This window comes from Panthera tigris, chromosome C1 (genome assembly GCF_018350195.1).
Source record: "Panthera tigris isolate Pti1 chromosome C1, P.tigris_Pti1_mat1.1, whole genome shotgun sequence".
Lineage (NCBI taxonomy): Eukaryota > Metazoa > Chordata > Mammalia > Carnivora > Felidae > Panthera > Panthera tigris.
Window position 1 is genome coordinate 41638565 of NC_056667.1, and position 18362 is coordinate 41656926.

The 18362-nt window shown below is 35.8% G+C and overlaps 1 protein-coding gene across 2 annotated transcripts in view; it reads left to right on the forward strand.

Moving 5' to 3' along the window:
- ZFYVE9 (zinc finger FYVE-type containing 9) overlaps positions 1–18362 on the forward strand; it is a 214321-nt gene that overhangs the window by 81496 nt on the left and 114463 nt on the right. For both annotated transcript variants that reach the window (XM_042997157.1, XM_042997158.1), the window contains exons 3-4: positions 7920–8028; positions 10463–12567. In XM_042997157.1, the coding sequence (XP_042853091.1) occupies positions 7959–8028; positions 10463–12567 (2175 nt within the window). In that variant the 5' untranslated portion in view covers positions 7920–7958. The remainder of the gene's footprint in view (positions 1–7919; positions 8029–10462; positions 12568–18362) is intronic.

The following is an 18362-nucleotide window of genomic DNA, read 5'->3' on the forward strand; positions in this document are numbered from 1 at the left end:
GAATGTGTGTCCCTCTCATTTGTCCCATGTAGGTTTGTGTAACCACCATTGCAGTTGAAGATACAGCATGATTCTGTCACCACAGAGATCTCCCTTGTGCTACCCCTTTATAGTCACATGCACCCTCCTCTCCCCACTATCCCATTATTTCATGACTTTTAAAAATTAAAAACATTATTACAGGTCACAATAAAAGCTGAGTATCCATGGAGATAAACCATGTTACATTCATTTATAGAAAGATTTAATATCATTCCCAATCCTGAGTGAGGGGCAGGTTAGGAATTCTAATTTCTGAAAGGTGATTTTATTGGTGTGCTCTTCCATCCTGTTCCATTGCTTAGTCTTGGAGCCACCTGGGATAGTTTTTTCTGCCAGCTCCCGGCTTTATTCAGAGAGCCCAGTCTGGCCCCTTACACTGTAGAAACTTCTTTAAGTTTGCAGCCAATAATTCCCATCTTCCCTGCTAACTTTTGATCCTAGGCCTGAAGGTTGCTGCCTAGTTTTGCGACCCCTTCAGTTCTCACTCATTGCTGTGGCTTGGTTTCTTTTTGGTTTATGGATTTGTGTATTTCCCTTTCTTGCTTTTGAATTTGGCTGTATAAACTATTTTAAGATAATCTATTTTTCTAGAATTTCTATATTCATAGTGGGAAGGAATACTTCCTACCACCAGCTCAGTATACTCTTTTTTTTCTTTTGAGAAATTTCAAGCCTAAAGAAAAGTGAAAAGATAATATAAAGACCCATATATCCTTCACCTAGATTCATCAATTTTTACCATTTTGCTTCTTCTTTTTTTTTTTTTTTTTTTTTTTTTTTTTAAGTAGGCTTCATGCCCAGCACGGAGCCCAACATAGGGCTTGAGTCCACAACCCTGAGATCAAGAGTTGGATGCTCAGCCAGCTGAGCCACCCAGGCGCCTCTTGTTTCTTTTTTGAACACCTCTCCTCCTCTCTCCCTCCTTTCACTCTCTTCCTCTTTTTCCCCTCCTCCCCTACACTCATACACACATTCACATACTTTTCTTTTTCTGAATCATTTGAAAGTTAAATATAGATATTACAACACTTCTTCCCTAAATAATTCAGCAGACATCTCCTAAGAGTAAGGACATTCTCCTACAAAATCAAAATGTCGTTATCACAGCTAAGAAATGGTTATTAATTTATCGTATCACCTGATACATAGTCCAAATTTCCTGGATTGTCTCCTACATGGGATTTTTTGCTGTGTATGTGTATATGTATTTTCTTGATTTAGGATCCAGCCAGTGTTCGTGCATGGAATTTGGTTATTAAATCTCTTAAGTCTTTTTAAATTTGGAATGATGTTTTTGTAACATTAAACCTTTTGGAAAGTTCAGAACAGCTGTCTTATAGAATGCCTCACATTCTAGATTTGTCACATCGTTTCTTCATGATTCAATTCAGGTTAAACATTTTTGGCAAGAATACTATGTTCGTAATGTTTTAAACTTCTCATTGCATCATATCAAGAGGTACATCATGGCAGCTTGTTTTAGTACATGTGCTGCCGAAGCGAGCACCATCATGGCAGCTTGTTAAACTCTTGGTAACCCTAAATTTGATCATTTGGTTTAGGTAGTGATTATCATATCTTCTTACTGTAAACATATTTTCTCCTTTGTGATTAATAATCTGTGGATTAATACTTTGAGGCACTGTGAATATTTTCTTTCCTAGTAACCATTTACCTAAGGGCTTTAGGATTTAGGATTTAGGATTTTAGGATTTTTGATGCTGGCCTGCAACAGTAATTATCATTGGAGTTTAGTACAGCTTCTTGACCAGCTGTTTGCACAGGAGTCCCCCTCCTTATCCATGGGGGATACATTCCAAGATCCCCTGTGGTACCTAAAACCATAGATACTACCAAAACCTATATATACTGTGTTTTCCTGTACATACATACCTATGATAAAGTTTAATTTATAAATTAGGTAAAGGGAGAGACTAACAGCAATAACTAATAATAAAATGAACAATTATAACAATATACTATAATAAAGGTTTGTGAAAGTGCTATAGTGCTTCCCATTACTTAAAAGTATATGCAGTACCTTTGTCAGACTGGCATTCCAAGGCTTGCATGATATGATGCCTGTCTGCTTCTCCAACTATGTCCTAATGTTAACTATATGAATAAATTCTTGCTCCAGTTTCCCTGATCCCTCAATAATTGCCTGTCCTTAGGTCACTCCTTGTATGTCTCTGCCTGTTTTAAATTTTACTTCTGCATCTTGCCATCTGAAATATTCATTAAAATTTTATCCACCTTTCTAGGCCCAGCTCAAATCCATAAATAATGCCTTTTTTGACCATTCAAATGGTGATCCTGCCCATTTCTTGAACTTTTATAATACTTATTCTGTAGCACTTATCTGTTAATTTGATCTGACAAAGTAATCAAGTAGTACTTTGGGTCTCTTATACTGTTAATATTAAAATCATTTATTATTATATTACTTTTCTTTTTTTGTATTGTTTACCATTAAGTTATAAGCTTCTCAATGTTAAGGATGATGTCTGAGACTTGAAATGATTACAATACCTTGCATACAGGAGATGCACAATAAATATGTTGGATCCAATTATTTATTAATATTTTATATATAGTGACTATGAAATGCTGAGTATTGTAGGAATATGTTAAATGTGCTAGATTGTATGTTGTGAGAAATTTAATTCATGCTCTTATCATTGGATAATTTAAATGTTCAGTCTTTATCAGAATAAAATGGCATAATATGAAAATTATTTTGAACTATAAATCATGAGACACAAAAGATAGGTAAGAAAAACTATGTAGCCTATTTGTCTACTTAAACTTATTTAACAGGAGCCAATCAATAAATAAAAGTTGACTGAATGAATAATCATGCGGAAATGATTGAATAAACCCATTTAATCCCCTGAGCTTTTTTTTTAATTGGTAAAATGAAAGAAATAATATTGATGCTTTTTTATGCCTCAGAGAGGAAACACTAGAAATCAAAGAAAATTCACCACTTTTTATATTTAACTTAAAATTTGTAATAACAGGATATTACATTCTTGATTTTCCCTCTTCTTCATGTTTTCCTTACTTAGAATTTTCAGGGGAATTGTAAAATTATCTCCCCTCCCATCTGCCTTTCTATATACCAATAAGAAGCCAAGTAAAATTTTCAGTTTGAAAAGAACATTTTGAGAAATTAAGGAGATAAGCATGGGGATTATGATAATAGAGGGGAAAATGGGCTAATATTTATTTAACAACTACTGTGTGCTCTTGACATTCTGTTAAGTGGGTGATACACCTAGTATATGTGCTCACAGGATGCTTTTTAATCAATTAACACCAAGAAAGACTAAGAAATTGTACTTGAAAAGAAGAGGTTTAAAAAGAGTAACCAAGGGGCACCTGATTGGCTCAGTTGGTAGAGCATCTGACTCTTAATCTCTGGGTTATGAGTTCGAGCCCCATGTTGGGTACAGAGATTATTTTTTAAAAAACCTACTAGAGAGAATAACCAAGTCAGAATTATCATTAACATTTTAGAACTAATGTCCCTTATCCCCATGCTTGCTTGAACTTTATCATTTTCCATTTGGGAATAGGTTTTTTTTTTAAGTTTTATTTATGGGGGTGCCTGGGTGGCTCAGTTGGTTACATGTCCAACTCTTGCTTTTGGACCAAGAGTTCATAATTTCACGGTTCATGAGATTGAGCCCTGTGCTTGGGATTCTCTGTCTCTCTCTCCCACTCTCTGTCCCTGCTCCGCTCATGCACACATGTCTGTCTGTCTGTCTGTCTCTCTCTCTCTCTCTCAAAATAAGTAAACTTTAAAAAAAATAAAATAATGGGCGCCTGGGTGGCTCGGTTGGTTAAGTGTCTGACTTCAGCTCAGGTCATGATCTCACAGTTCATGGGTTTGAGCCCCATATCAGGCTCTGTGCTGACAGCTCAGAGCCTGAAGCCTGCTTTGGATTTTGTGTCTCCATCTCTTTGCTCCTCCCCTGCTCGCCCCCTGTCTGTCTGTCTGTCTGTCTCTCTCTCTCTCTCTCAAAAATAAACATTAAATAAAAAAAGAAGAAGAAATAAAATAAAACTTTTCTTTTTAAATAGAAATGTAGTTTTATCTCAAAGAAGTGATTCCTCTCTCAACATCTGGAATTTATCTTTTGAAACATATCGTATTCAAATGCACCAAGTCTGTCTCCTGCAGTTACATTTTGATAATTGTTAGCTTACAGGTTTCTAGACTTTATTAGCTTAAAGATCTTAGAATACCTCTAGTGGGATGATAGGTTTTATACTTTAAATGGTCTGAATAGATTTATAAGAGATTTTATCCTTGTATACTTAAGATTACTTTTTATTCTGATAAAGACTGAACATTTAAACTGTCCAATGGTAAGAGCATAAATGAAATTTCTTACCACATACAATCTAGCACGTTTAACATATACCTACAATACTCAGCATTTCATAGTCACTATATATAAAATATTAATAAGTAACTGGATCCAACATCTTAAGTATACAAGGATACTTGTTATATAAAAATTATAAATATTTTTATTAATCTATATTCTTTTCACTTTTTTCGCAATTATATGAGATATAATTGACATATAACATTGTATTAGTTTATGCTGTATAACATAATGATTTGATATATATATGTGTGTGTGTGTATATATATATATATATATATATATATATATATGAAGTTGTGGTGTTTGTATTTTTATTTTTAAAATAAATACCTAATAGAGGAATTGCTGAATCATATGGCAGTTATATTTTTAATTTTTTGAGGAACCTCCATACTCTTTTTCATACAGTTTGCATTGCCATCAACAGTGCACAAGGGTCCCCTTTTCTCTGCATCCTTACCAACTCTTGTTATTTCTTGTCTCTTTGATATTAGTCTCTTTGATATTCTAACAGGTGTGATTTGATTGTGGTTTTCATTTGTATTTCTCTGATGATTCATTGTGTTGAGCATCTTTTCATGTGTCTGTTGGCCATCTGTGTGTCTTCTTTGAAAAGTGTCTACTCATCTTGTGCCCACTTTTAATTGGGTTGTTTGGGTTTTTTGCCATCAGGTTGTTTGAGTTCTGAATATATTTTGGATATTAACCCCTTATTGGACATACAGTTTACAAATATTTTCTCCTATTCAGTAGGTTGCTTTTCATTTTGTTGATGGTTTCCACTACTGTGCAGAAGTTTTTTACTTTGATGTAGTTCCACCTGTTTATTTTTGCTTTTCTTGCCTTTGCTTTTGGAGTCAAATCCAAAATATCATCTCCAAGACCAATGTCAAGGAGCTTAACTGCCTGTGTTTTCTTGTAGGAAGTTTATGGTTTCAGCTCTTATGTTCAAGACTTTAATCCATGTTGAGTTGAATTGATCTTTTTTTTTAATGTTTATTTATTTTTGAGATAGGGCAGAGGCAGATACAGAACCCGAAGCAGGGTCTAGGCTCTGAGCTGTTAGCACAGAACCTGACACAGGGCTCGAACACATGAGCCGTGAGATTATGACCTGTGCCAAAGTCGGATGCTTAACTGACTGAGCCACCCAGGCGCTTGTTGAAATGATCTCTATATATGGTTTCATTCTTTTGCATGTGCCTGTCCAGCTTTCCCAGCACCATTTATTGAAGAGACTATCCTTTCTTCATTGTATATTCCTGGCTCTTTTGTCATAAATTAATTGACCATATATGTGTGGTTTTATTTCTGGGCTCTCTTTCCTGTTTCATTGATTTATGTGTCTGTTTTTATGCTAACACCATACTGTTTTGATTACTATAGCTTTGTAATATAATTTAAAATCAGGTATTATGAAGGCTCTAGCTTTGTTTTTTTTCCAAGATTGCTTCAGCTATTCAGGGTCTTTTGTGGATTCAAACAAATTGCTGGATGAGTGTGTTTGTGTGTGTGTGTGTGTGTGTGTGTGTGTGTGTGTGTATGTATATATGAGAAATGCCATTGGAATTTTGATAGAGATTGCATTGAATCTATAGTATGGACATCTTAACAATATTAATTTTTCCAATCCATGAGCCTCAGAATATCTTTCCATCTGTTTGTGTCTTCTGATTATTTCATCTGTGTCTTCAGAGTACAGATTTTTCACCTCCTTGGTTAAATTTATTCCTAGAAATTTTATTCTTTTTGATGTAATTGTAAATGATACTGTTTGCTTAATTTCTCTTTCTGATTATTTGGGGTTAGTGTATAGAAACCCAACTAAATTTGTGTGTTGACTTAAAAATTTTTTTTTAAAAATTTTAAGTAACTCTACATATGGGGCTTGAACTCATGACCCAGAGAATAAGAGTTGCATACTCTCCCTACCTACTGTGCCAGCCAGTAGGCACAGTGTTGACTTTTTAATCTTGCAAAGTTAATGAATTCATTTATTCTAACAGGTTTTTTTGTGTGGAGCGTTAGAGTGTTCTGTATAGAATATGATGTCAGCTTCAAGTACAGACAGTTTCGCTTCTTCTTTTCTGATTCAGATACTTTTTGTTTTGTTTTCTTCCTAATTGCTCTGGCTAGAAATTCCAGTATTATGTTGAATACAAGTGGTGAGAGTGAGCATCCCCCTTGTCTTGTTCTTGATCTTAAAGGAAAGGCTTTCTTTCTGGTTTTCATTGCTGAGTATGATGTCCACTCTGGGCTTGTCATAGATGGCTTTTATTAGGTGTGTTCTTACTCTGCCCACTTGATTGACTTGATTGAGGGTTTTTAACACAATTGGGTATTGAATTTTGTCAAATGTTTTTTCTGCATCTGTTGAGATGATCATATGATTTACCCTTCATTTTGTAATGTGGTGTATTACATTGATTCACAGATATTGGACCATCCTTGTGTCCCAGAGTAAATTCCACTTGATCATGGCATATGGTCTTTTTAATGTATTATTGTATCTGGTTTGCTAATACTTTGTTTTAGAATTTTTGTATATATATTCATCAGGGATACTGTAATTTTCCTTTCTTTTTTTTTTAATTTAAAAAAAATTTTTTTTAACGTTTATTTATTTTTGAGACAGAGAGAGACAGAGCATGAACTGGGGAGGGGCAGAGAGAGAGGGAGACACAGAATCGGAAGCAGGTTCCAGGCTCTGAGCTGTCAGCACAGAGCCTGACGCGGGGCTCGAACTCACGGACCGTGAGATCATGACCTGAGCCGAAGTCGGACGCCCAACCGACCAAGCCACCCAGGCGCCCCCCTTTTTTTTTTTAATTTTTAAAAAATATTTATTTATTTTTGAGAGACAGAGTACAAGTGGGGAAGGGGCAGAGAAAGAAGGAGACACAGAATCCTAAGCAGGCTCCAGGCTCCAAGCTGTCAGCACAGAGCCTGATATGGGGCTCGAACTCATGAACTGCGAGATCATGACCTGAGCCGAAGTCAGACGCTTAACTGACTGAGCCACCCAGGCACCCCTGTAATTTTCCTTTCTTGTAGTGTCCTTATCTGGTTTTGGTATCAGGCTAATGCTGGCTTTGTAAAATGAGTTTAGAAGTGTTCCCCCCATCTTCTGTTGTTTGGAAGAGTTTGGGAAGCATTGGTATTAATCCTTTTTTTAATGTTTGGTAGAATTCATCAGTAAAGCCAACTGATCCTGGACTTTTCTTTGTTGGGTGATTTTTAATTACTGATTCAATCTCCTTATTAATAATTGGTCTTCAGATTTTCTGTTTCTTCATGATTCACTCTTGGTAGGTTATATTCATCTAGGACTTTAGTTCCTTCAGGTTTTCCAATTTGTGGGTGTATAATTGTTCATAACAGTCTCATGATCATTTATATTTGTTATCAGTTGTAATGTCTATAAATTATATTTTAGTAATTGAAAGTATAATACAAATTTGATCTACTTTCTAGAAAGTTTAAACAAGTCTCTTAAGTGGTGTTTCCTCACCGATGGAGAATTACTTCCAAGCAGAAGCTTACAACCTGGACAAGGTATTAGATGAATTTGAACAAAACGAAGGTGAGAATTTACTTTGATGAATCTGTTTGAATATATTTATGATATGGAGAATGTGGGATTTTAAGAGTATGTAACACTTAAAAAAAATAAAACTGGGTAAAGTGACTTAATGATAATAGTATTATATTTTAATACCCAGAGGAGGAACGAACATTTTTGAGCACTATGTGCCAGATACTATGCTAATGCATTTATATGGACTGTATTATTTAATCTTTAATATAATCCCATGAAAGTAGATTTTATCTATATTTTACAGATGAGAGGCACAGAGAGATTAAGCAACTTCCCCAAAGTTAGTTTGCTGATAAGTGGCAGGATGATAAGTATCCAGGCAGTATGATATTAGAGCCTAAACTCTCTTTATACAACCAATTTATGATCAAGAAAAGCTTTAGAATGTGTGATTGTATTTCTAAACTAAGAAAAATAACTTATTGCCTATTGATTGACCAAAAAAGTAAAGATACATTTTAAACTAATTTTAAAAGATTTATATTTTTAAGTTACTGCCAAAATGGTTAAATAAACTGTCAGCTTAAGATTCACTTCGTTTAGGGAAAACTTTTCTTTAAATTTCCCTCTGAGTATGACTTGAATGGATAAGCCATAATTAAATCTCTATCTTTTACCTCACCTTCCTTCCTTGGTGTTCTCTGTTTCTAAGGGGAAATGGCATGTAACAAGTTTACAATTTGGTATATTTCCATCTGAACTCCATGATTTTAGTAATGATCTCCAAACCTTTACTATATCCAGTGATTCAGGTTGTTCTTTGATAGTAGTTGGGAAGAGAGATTAGTTTTAACTTTACTGCTTTGGGTCTATGATAGAGCAAACCTTAAAAAGAATATGGGATTATGGGGGTTAGGAAAGAAAAGGGAGAAGGAATGATACATGGAATAGCGTGCTCTTCTCATATTTTACTGTTGATGACCTGAAGCTACTCCATAGCCATAGGATTCATGTAAATGTAAAAATTAATAATTTGAGATTTTATTGGATCTAGATGGGTTTTATACATACCAAGGCAGAAGGTGTGTTTTCCTCTCTGTTTCAATCATTTATACAAATAATTTCTCAATCCTTTCTTTGGTTTGGCCCTCTGTGTATCACAGTTATTTGTCATAAGGTATCTACACAGGTGCTACACCTAATCACATGAATAATATACTTCTAGAATACCATTGACTCTCATAAAACTGTTAGTTCATTACATGATTCTCTTTGTGACTAACGTAGATTCTAGTAGGGTATTTTGTATATAGTTGATTTTGAATACATTTTCATTGAATCAGTAAAAATTGTCTTTTAGTTCAAAAATACAGCATTTGCTTATAAAAAATAACTCCCTAGAAGGAGAAGAACTTCAGAAGCCACATTCTTGTTTGGAACTATGTTGTTTCTTTGTTTTGAGCTATTTTTTTTTAAATTTTAGAATTTTTTAAATTTAAAAAAATTGTAAAATTAAAAAACTTTTTTTACATTTTTTTCATGTTTGTTTATTTTTGAGAGAGAGAGAGAGAGAGACAGAGCACAAGCAGGGGAAGGACAGAGAGAAAGGGAGACACAGATCCAAAGCAGGCTCCGGCTCCAAGCTATCAGCACAGAGCCCGATGCGGGGCTTGAACTCATGAACTGTGAGACCTGTGCCAAAGTCAGATGCTTAACTGACTGAGACACCCAGGAGCCCCCAAAATTTAAAGTTGCATTAAAACTACAATGTGTAGCCTGGTGTCTTTCATAGTATATTTTAAATAGAGTGATTTTTCATTTTGTGTTAATTTCCTTCTTTAAATGAAAAATATAGCACACATGGATGGTGATGACACTAGATAATTAACAGTATGCCCACGTGGTAGGTGGTCGAATAATGAAATTTTAATAACTGATCATTCTTGTTTGAATATTAAATATTCTTGTAAGAAGCAGTAATTCTTTTTTATTTCCATGAACCATCTTGGAAATAATGATTTCTTTTTTTAAAGGAAGCATATGTTACTAAATCTCAAGTCTCTGCTAGCCTACATTTGGTCAACTCAGGATTTAACACTCAGAGGATTCAGGACCATTCTCCACATATTCTGCCTTTCCAATCTGCCCTTTCTAGCTGCTTTTTAGTATTTCCTTACACTAATTCTTTTTCAACCCAAACTGATTTTCTTCTTATTGCTCTCTCAGATTGTTGTGTTTGAGGCTATACTTGTTTCCCCTTATGAATGACCTCTTTTCCAAACTGACATGTAATACAGGAATAGTCTTAATAATATTTTTTTGTTCTTAGCTAAAAATTAGAAACTCCATGTTCTAGAAATATTCTCTTTTTAGATATCCTAGGAATATTTTATTTTCAGAGTATTTGCAAATGTAGTTGATTAACTGAGTCCTAGCTTTTCCGGTGTCACCAGCAAACTTATTGTAATTATTTTTTCAGATGAAACAGTTTCTCCTATTTTATTGGATACCAAGTGGAATAAGATTCTAGATTCCCCTTCTCACCGACTATCATTTAACCCTGCATTGGCCAGTGTGAATGAACCTGCAGTTTCTAATGAGTCACAGCCACAATTGAAAGTCTTCTCTCTGGCTCATTCAGCTTCTCTGACCACAGAGGGAGAGGACCATTGTGCAAATGGACAGGAGTATCCTCTGAATCCAGAGATTAACACAATGTGGATTGATGAAAATGCCGTTGCAGAAGATCAGTTAATTAAAAGGAACTGTAATCGAGATGATCAACGCAGTGCTGTCGAAGTGGGAGAAAAAAAATGTGGAAATCTAGCTTGTCTGCCAGATGAGAAGAATGTTCTTGTTGTAGCCGTCATGCATAATTGTGATAAGAGGACATTACAGAGCGATTTGCAGGATTGTAATAATTACAATAGTCAGTCCCTCATGGATGCTTTTAGCTGTTCACTGGATGACGAAAGCAGACAAACTGATCAATTTAGTTTTAGTATAAATGGGTCCACTGGAAAAGATATGAATTCAGAGAAACAAATGGATCTGTTGAATAGACCAAGTGCAGTGGGGGATTCTGTTAAACATATGTGTACTACTTCATCTGATAATCTAGCCAGTGTCTGTTCCCCCTCACAATTAAAGGATGATGAAAATGTAGGTAGAGATCCCTCCATGTCTGTGATTACAAGTTTAACAATTGATTCAGTAATCTCATCCCAGGGAACAGATGAAGAAGGTTCTGCTGCTAAAAAGCAAGAGAACTATATACCAGATGAGGTTCTCACTTGCAAAACCAGTTCTGCTAGGACAGATCTAGGGAGTCCAAACTCCTTTTCCCATCTGAGTGAGGGGATTTTGATGACAAAAGAGCCAGCAGAGGAGAGAACAACCGAAGAATCCATCAGACCTGGTTTACCTTTGCTTCCCAAAACAGACATGCCTAATGGGTCTGGAAGGGATGATAACTGTGAACAGTTTTCAGATTGCCTTGTGTCCAGTGAAGTTAGAGCTGATGAAAAGGAAGGTTGTGGACATGAAGAAATACTTGACACTACAGAACTTCTTAATATGACAGAGCATTTCTCTGATTCTCAGGAGATGACTAATTGGAAATTGACTAAGCTAAATGATATGAATGACAGCCAAATAAATAAAGAAAATGAGAAGTTTCTGCAGATGAATCAGCCTGAGGACATTTACAGTGATAATGGAGGAGAGTGTGATAGAATGGCTGAAGCAGGTCTAGATTTAAAAGGAACTTGCATGAATGAAAGTGAAGGATGCGATTTCTCCACTATGGATACACCAGCAGCAAATTCTGTATCTAATTGTGATTCCTATGGAATGCAGAGCCCAGTTGTTTGTTTTGTTCCAAAGACTTTACCCTCCAAAGAAGATTCAGTAACAGAAGAAAAAGAAATAGAAGAGAGCAAATCAGAATGCTACTCAAATATTTATGAACAGAGAGGAAATGAAGCCACAGAAGGGAGTGGTCTACTTTTAAACAGCACTGGTGACCTAATGAAGAAAAATTATTTACACAGTTTCTGTAGCCAAGTTCCATCAGTGCTTGGGCAATCTTCACCTAAGATAGTAGCAAACCTGCAGTCTATCAGTGTTCCTTTTGGTGGTGCAAGACCCAAGCAACCTTCTAATCTTAAACTTCAAATTCCAAAGCCATTGTCTGACCACTTACAAAATGACCTTCCTACAAATAGTGGAAATAATATTAAAAACAAAAATGATGTTCTTGGAAAAGCAAAATTAGGGGAAAATTCAGCAACCAATGTATGCAATTCCTCTTTGGGAAACATCACTATTGCTGATACAAATGGGGAACATTTAGAAAGCTACGAGTCTGGGATATCCAGTAGACCGTGCCTTGCATTAGCTCCAGAAAGCCCAGATAATGATCTCAGAGCTGGTCAGTTTGGAATTTCTGCCAGGAAGCCATTTACTACTCTGGGTGAGGTGGCTCCCGTGTGGGTACCAGATTCTCAGGCTCCAAATTGCATGAAATGTGAAGCCAGGTTCACATTCACCAAGAGGAGGCATCATTGCAGAGCATGTGGGAAGGTAAGTTGTGTGTGTTTCAGGTCACAAATGTGGCATGCCTATTTTATTAAGCTCAATTAGAAATTAATAAAGACAATATAAGGTGAACATACTTCTGGTTGAGATGACATTATAAATAGCCTGGAACACCCAGTTCTAGTAAATTTCTAAATAAAAAATGACCTCATTGAATCTTAGTATTTATATAATTTTTTTGGTTGCCAAGATTTAAGCTGAATCACTTTTCGTGAACAGATGAGAATTGAGGAAGTGTTAACTTTGTGGTTTCTATATTGATAGATACTTGGTTAATGGAATAGTTTGAAATAAGGAAGTTATTTTTTTGGTTTAAGAAATACTTGTAGTTAACTTCATATTTTTTTAATTTGTGAAAAATTGAGTATTACACTTAAAATCCATCCTAGTTTTTGTTACAGGATTTTGGCCACTCTACTAGACATTCTGGAACTTTTTATACACATATACACATATTTTTGTCTTTTTCCCCCTTTAACTTTGATACAAAATAGAGTTGAGGGCTGCAGATCCTATGACAAGGTTGTAAGAATACTTGATATTCCTTAGGTCTCCCTAAGTTTCCTCGCTGTAACATATCAACTTACTGATTTGTCTTTTTAACAAGAGCTATGAACTAGGAGGAAGGGATTTTATATTTTTAAAAAGACTGCGAAGTTTGGTGTCAGGTATGGATTCCAATTTCAGCTTTGTTATTTTTTAACTATACTTTATTAAGCTTTAGTTTTATAAAAACAAAACAAAAGATTAGTAATTTTCATTTGGCTTTATGAAGATTAAATGAGATTACAGATGTAATAGTAAGTGCTCAGTAATTAATCTCTACTTCCCTTCTTGCATGATTTATTGGTCTGTTTGTGTTAATTAGGATGCTTTCACCTTCAAGGAACACGGTATCTGACTCTTTGTGATTTAGACAAAATAGCATTTCATGCAACAGGAAGCCTGAAGATAGAGACTCACTTATGTCTGGGCGTAGAGTGAGGATCTCTAAAGTTTCCTTGGTCTTCCACTCATGATCTCAAGAGAGTGGCATAGCTGTAAGCATCAAGTTCAACCTGGCAGCTTCTCAAGGTACAGGGAAATTGGGGTCAAATGAGCCTATTCTTGCTGCAGTCTCATCAAGGAGGAAAGAATCCCTGGCAACTTTTTTCAGTTTATTGGTCAGGTCTAGACCACAGGTGCAATTTTATACCAATTATTGATAAAGGGGAACAGAATTGATTGGCTAAGATGAATCATGATTCATCCTCTGGGGCTGAGCCCAATGTTGCCTAACACAAGTGGGATTCTGTTAATACGGAGAGGGAAGAGAATGTTTCCTGGCTGGGCAGTCAGAAAGGGTACAAAAGAACAAAATGATGAGGAGCAGAAAGAAGTTAAAGCTGTGATTGGGCTGCTGGTCTCTGATTATTAAAATTTGAAGAAAATAGTTTGTTTAATTCTTAAATATCTTGTAGTCTGAAATAAACTCAGTAGCCTGAACAATCAGTTTTCTATTAAGGAATTAGAGTTGTCATTTTTATGTAGCTCTGTGTGTCACTTACTCTGTAGAATACTTTCTGAAAATTTTGCTTTCTTGAGCAAATAATAATGTTCCAGACCAGCATATCCAGATGTAATGAGTAAATAGGTAACTCAGGTGTATTTAGAAAGGAAATGGTGGCAAAATGTTCACAAATTGAAAAATTAGATGGAAGTTTTGCTGAGTGGCATTTATGAATTTAAGAATTCACGTGGATTATGGATTCATATTCTGGTTTTTTTCCTTTTTATCTCCAGTTACATCAGAGATGTTCTAGGGATTGGTGAGAAATGTTTGTAAAAATCCTTGAACTTCTTGGAAGAAAAGAACTTATAAACAATTGTATACTTTTTCTAGCTACTAATGAGATTATACTGGGGAAATAGCTAGAAAAATACCCCAAACAATGTGATTTTGTAAAATATTGTTCACTGCTGAAAAAAGAAATTTAGTTTGCATACTCGGTAATTTCTCTACTTAATACCTATAGCTTAATACTCTTTGCTCTTATGAGGATATATTAAGCATCTAATATATGAAAGGTTCTGGGCTAGATATTGGAGATGCAGAGATACAAAAATTGCAATATATGACTTCATTGACCTCAAGGAGTTTGTAATCAAGGGCGCTGATTTCAGTAAGTTGAGAGAGGACTATTTGGATTTCCCGGAGTTTAAAAAAATTCTAAAAGAAATTGTGAACCACTGATCTGAGTAGACAGACAAACAGACCATTCTACAACAAAGTATATACATTGTGTTAAAAGCCAGTTATATATGCCTTATATTTGTTCTCATTAATCCTCATTATATCCGTGTAGAATGGGTTGTTAATTTTTCCCTATTTGATAAAGAAGCAGAGGCTCAGAATGGTCAAGGAATATGCCTAGGATCTCATAGCTTGAATATTGCAAGAGCCCTGGTACCCTTTCTTTCAGTCATATCACTTCCAGCATGTCTCTTCATTTATACTAGTGGTATGAAGGAAATAATCTAGGATCATTGAGGGATAAGAGCTTAATTTTTCTAAGAATGGCAGAGGGAGTCAGGAAAGTCATGTTACAAAATGACTATTTTGAGAGGGCGATGTAAAAAAGTAGGTATAATTTATGGGGCAAGGTTCTAAAGTGTGTGAGATAAATGAGATCACATCAGAGTACAGGTGGAAAAGTACAGGTGGGAAAAGAGAAATAAATTCACAAAAGAATGGGACAAGATAAAAATACACATGATAGAAGGAGTTAATAGAACATTGTAGGAAATTATTTAGCATAGTTTAAAGCTTAAGTTCTTTTTTTTTAATTAAAAAAATTTTTTTTGAATGTTTATTTATATTTTGAGAGAGACAGAGACAGAATGTGAGCTAGGGAGGGCAGAGAGAGAGGGAGACACAGAATCCGAAGCAGGCTCCAGGCTCTGAGCTGTTAGCACAGAGCCCAATGCGGGGCTTGAACTCATGAACCACGAGATCATGACCTGAGCCCAAGTCGGACGCTTAACTGACTGAGCCACCTAGGTACCCCTATTTTTAAAAAAAATTTTAAATTCTTTTTTAAATGTTTATTCATTTTTGAGAGAGAGAAGGAGAGACAGAACACGAGCAGGGGAGGGGCAGAGAGAGAGAAGGAGACACAGAAACCAGAAGCAGGCTCCAGGCTTTGGGCTGTCAACACAGAGCCCCACGTGGGGCCCGAACTCACAAACTGTGAGATCATGATCTGAGCTGAAGTTCGGACACTTAAGTGACTGAGCCACCCAAGCACCCCTATATTCAATTCTTGATAAGCAGTAGAGTTGTTATAACATTCATCTTGGTTAAATGTAATTAAGTAAAATATAAAATAATTAAACTAGAATTTATGAAAGTGTTAAAATGTTGCAGTTTATTTCTGTATTGCTGTAATGGAGATCTGGATTCCAGTCTTCATTGTTAATTGGAAAAGTATGTCACACTCTAAGATGCTCAGCAAATGTGAGTTTTATGATTTCACACATTAATTTAGACAATTGCTCCATATAGCAGTATAATCCCTACTTCTCCTGTATGATAGATGATAAATTATAGAGTAGAAAGAATACAGAGAACTCTTTCCCCAAAAGGTGCCCTTTAAATTCAAATTATCACCATTATTATAAACTCATATTCATTTCCTGTGGAAATCACTGACTCCAGCAAATAGTGGTTATTCATCCTCTGTCAAGCTCCATTTCCCATTAATGTTTTGACTTTGACTTCAAAGGCCTAAGAAAACATTTTTTATTTTTATTTTATTTTATTTTATTTTTTTAATATATGAAATTTATTGTCAAATTGGTTTCCATACAACACCCAGTGCTCATCCCAAAAGGTGCCCTCCTCAATACCCATCACCCACCTTGCCCTCCCTCCCACCCCCCATCAACCCTCAGTTTGTTCTCAGTTTTTAACAGTCTCTTATGCTTTGGCTCTCTCCCACTCTAACCTCTTTTTTTTTTTTTCCTTCCCCTCCCCCATGGGTTTCTGTTATGTTTCTCAGGATCCACATAAGAGTGAAACCATATGGTATCTGTCTTTCTCTGTATGGCTTATTTCACTTAGCATCACACTCTCCAGTTCCATCCATGTTGCTACAAAAGGCCATATTTCATTTTTTCTCATTGCCACGTAGTATTCCATTGTGTATATAAACCACAATTTCTTTATCCATTCATCAGTTGATGGACATTTAGGCTCTTTCCATAATTTGGCTATTGTTGAGAGTGCTGCTATAAACATTGGGGTACAGGTGCCCCTATGCATCAGTACTCCTGTATCCCTTGGATAAATTCCTAGCAGTGCTATTGCTGGGTCATAGGGTAGGTCTATTTTTAATTTTCTGAGGAACCTCCACACCGCTTTCCAGAGCGGCTGCACCAATTTGCAATCCCACCAACAGTGCAAGAGGGTTCCTGTTTCTCCACATCCTCTCCAGCATCTATAGTCCCCTGATTTCTTCATTTTGGCCACTCTGACTGGCGTGAGGTGGTATCTGAGTGTGGTTTTGATTTGTATTTCCCTGATAAGGAGCGACGTTGAACATCTTTTCATGTGCCTGTTGGCCATCCGGATGTCTTCTTTAGAGAAGTGTCTATTCATGTTTTCTGCCCATTTCTTCACTGGGTTATTTGTTTTTCGGGTGTGGAGTTTGATGAGCTCTTTATAGATTTTGGATACTAGCCCTTTGTCCGATGTGTCATTTGCAAATATCTTTTCCCATTCCGTTGGTTGCCTTTTAGTTTTGTTGGTTGTTTCCTTTGCTGTGCAGAAGCTTTTTATCTTCATAAGGTCCCAGTAATTCATTTTTGCTTTTAATTCCCTTGCCTTTGGGGATGTGTCGAGTAAGAGATTGCTACGGCTGAGGTCAGAGAGGTCTTTTCCTGCTTTCTCCTCTAAGGTTTTGATGGTTTCCTGTCTCACATTCAGGTCCTTTATCTATTTTGAGTTTATTTTTGTGAATGGTGTGAGAAAGTGGTCTAGTTTCAACCTTCTGCATGTTGCTGTCCAGTTCTCCCAGCACCATTTGTTAAAGAGACTGTCTTTTTTCCATTGGATGTTAGGAAAGAGGAGTTTTTAAAGTGAAGAAGAATTTCTAAAAGAAAAAAAAAGCTGTTTATCTTCTGTTTGGTCATTTTCAAGACTTTGTCACACTTTATCATTTATCATCACTGATGTGTCCAATTATTATTTATTTGGTGCCAGCTGGTTAATGACTGCTCTATTTACTATTTAACAGAAGCAGGCGTAAAAATATTTTTTAAAAGTATAACTGTTTAAATGGCAATTATTACCTGGATATTTTGTATTTGTTTGAGATGATGTGAAAGAAGAAAATAGAGTAACATTAAAAAAAATTTTTTTTTGATGTTTATACATTTTTGAGAGAGAGAGACATGGAGTGTGAGCAGGGGAGGGGCAGAGAGGGAGGGAGGGAGACACAGAATCTGAAGCAGGCTCTAGGCTTTGACCTGTCAGCACAGAACCCAATGTGCGGCTGGAACTCATGAGCCCTGGGATCATGACCTGAGCCATGTCGAACGTTTAACTGACTGAGCCACCCAGGCGCCCCTAGAATAACATTTTGAATACTTCTACTTTATGCTAGGCTTATCTAGTTTAATATTACAATTCTCTGAGATGTAATTACAGGTGAGAAAAATGCACCTCAGAAAGGTTAAGTAATTTGCCTAAATCCTCAGAGTTTGACAATGAGAGTGCGTTGATTTTAAGACAAATCTGT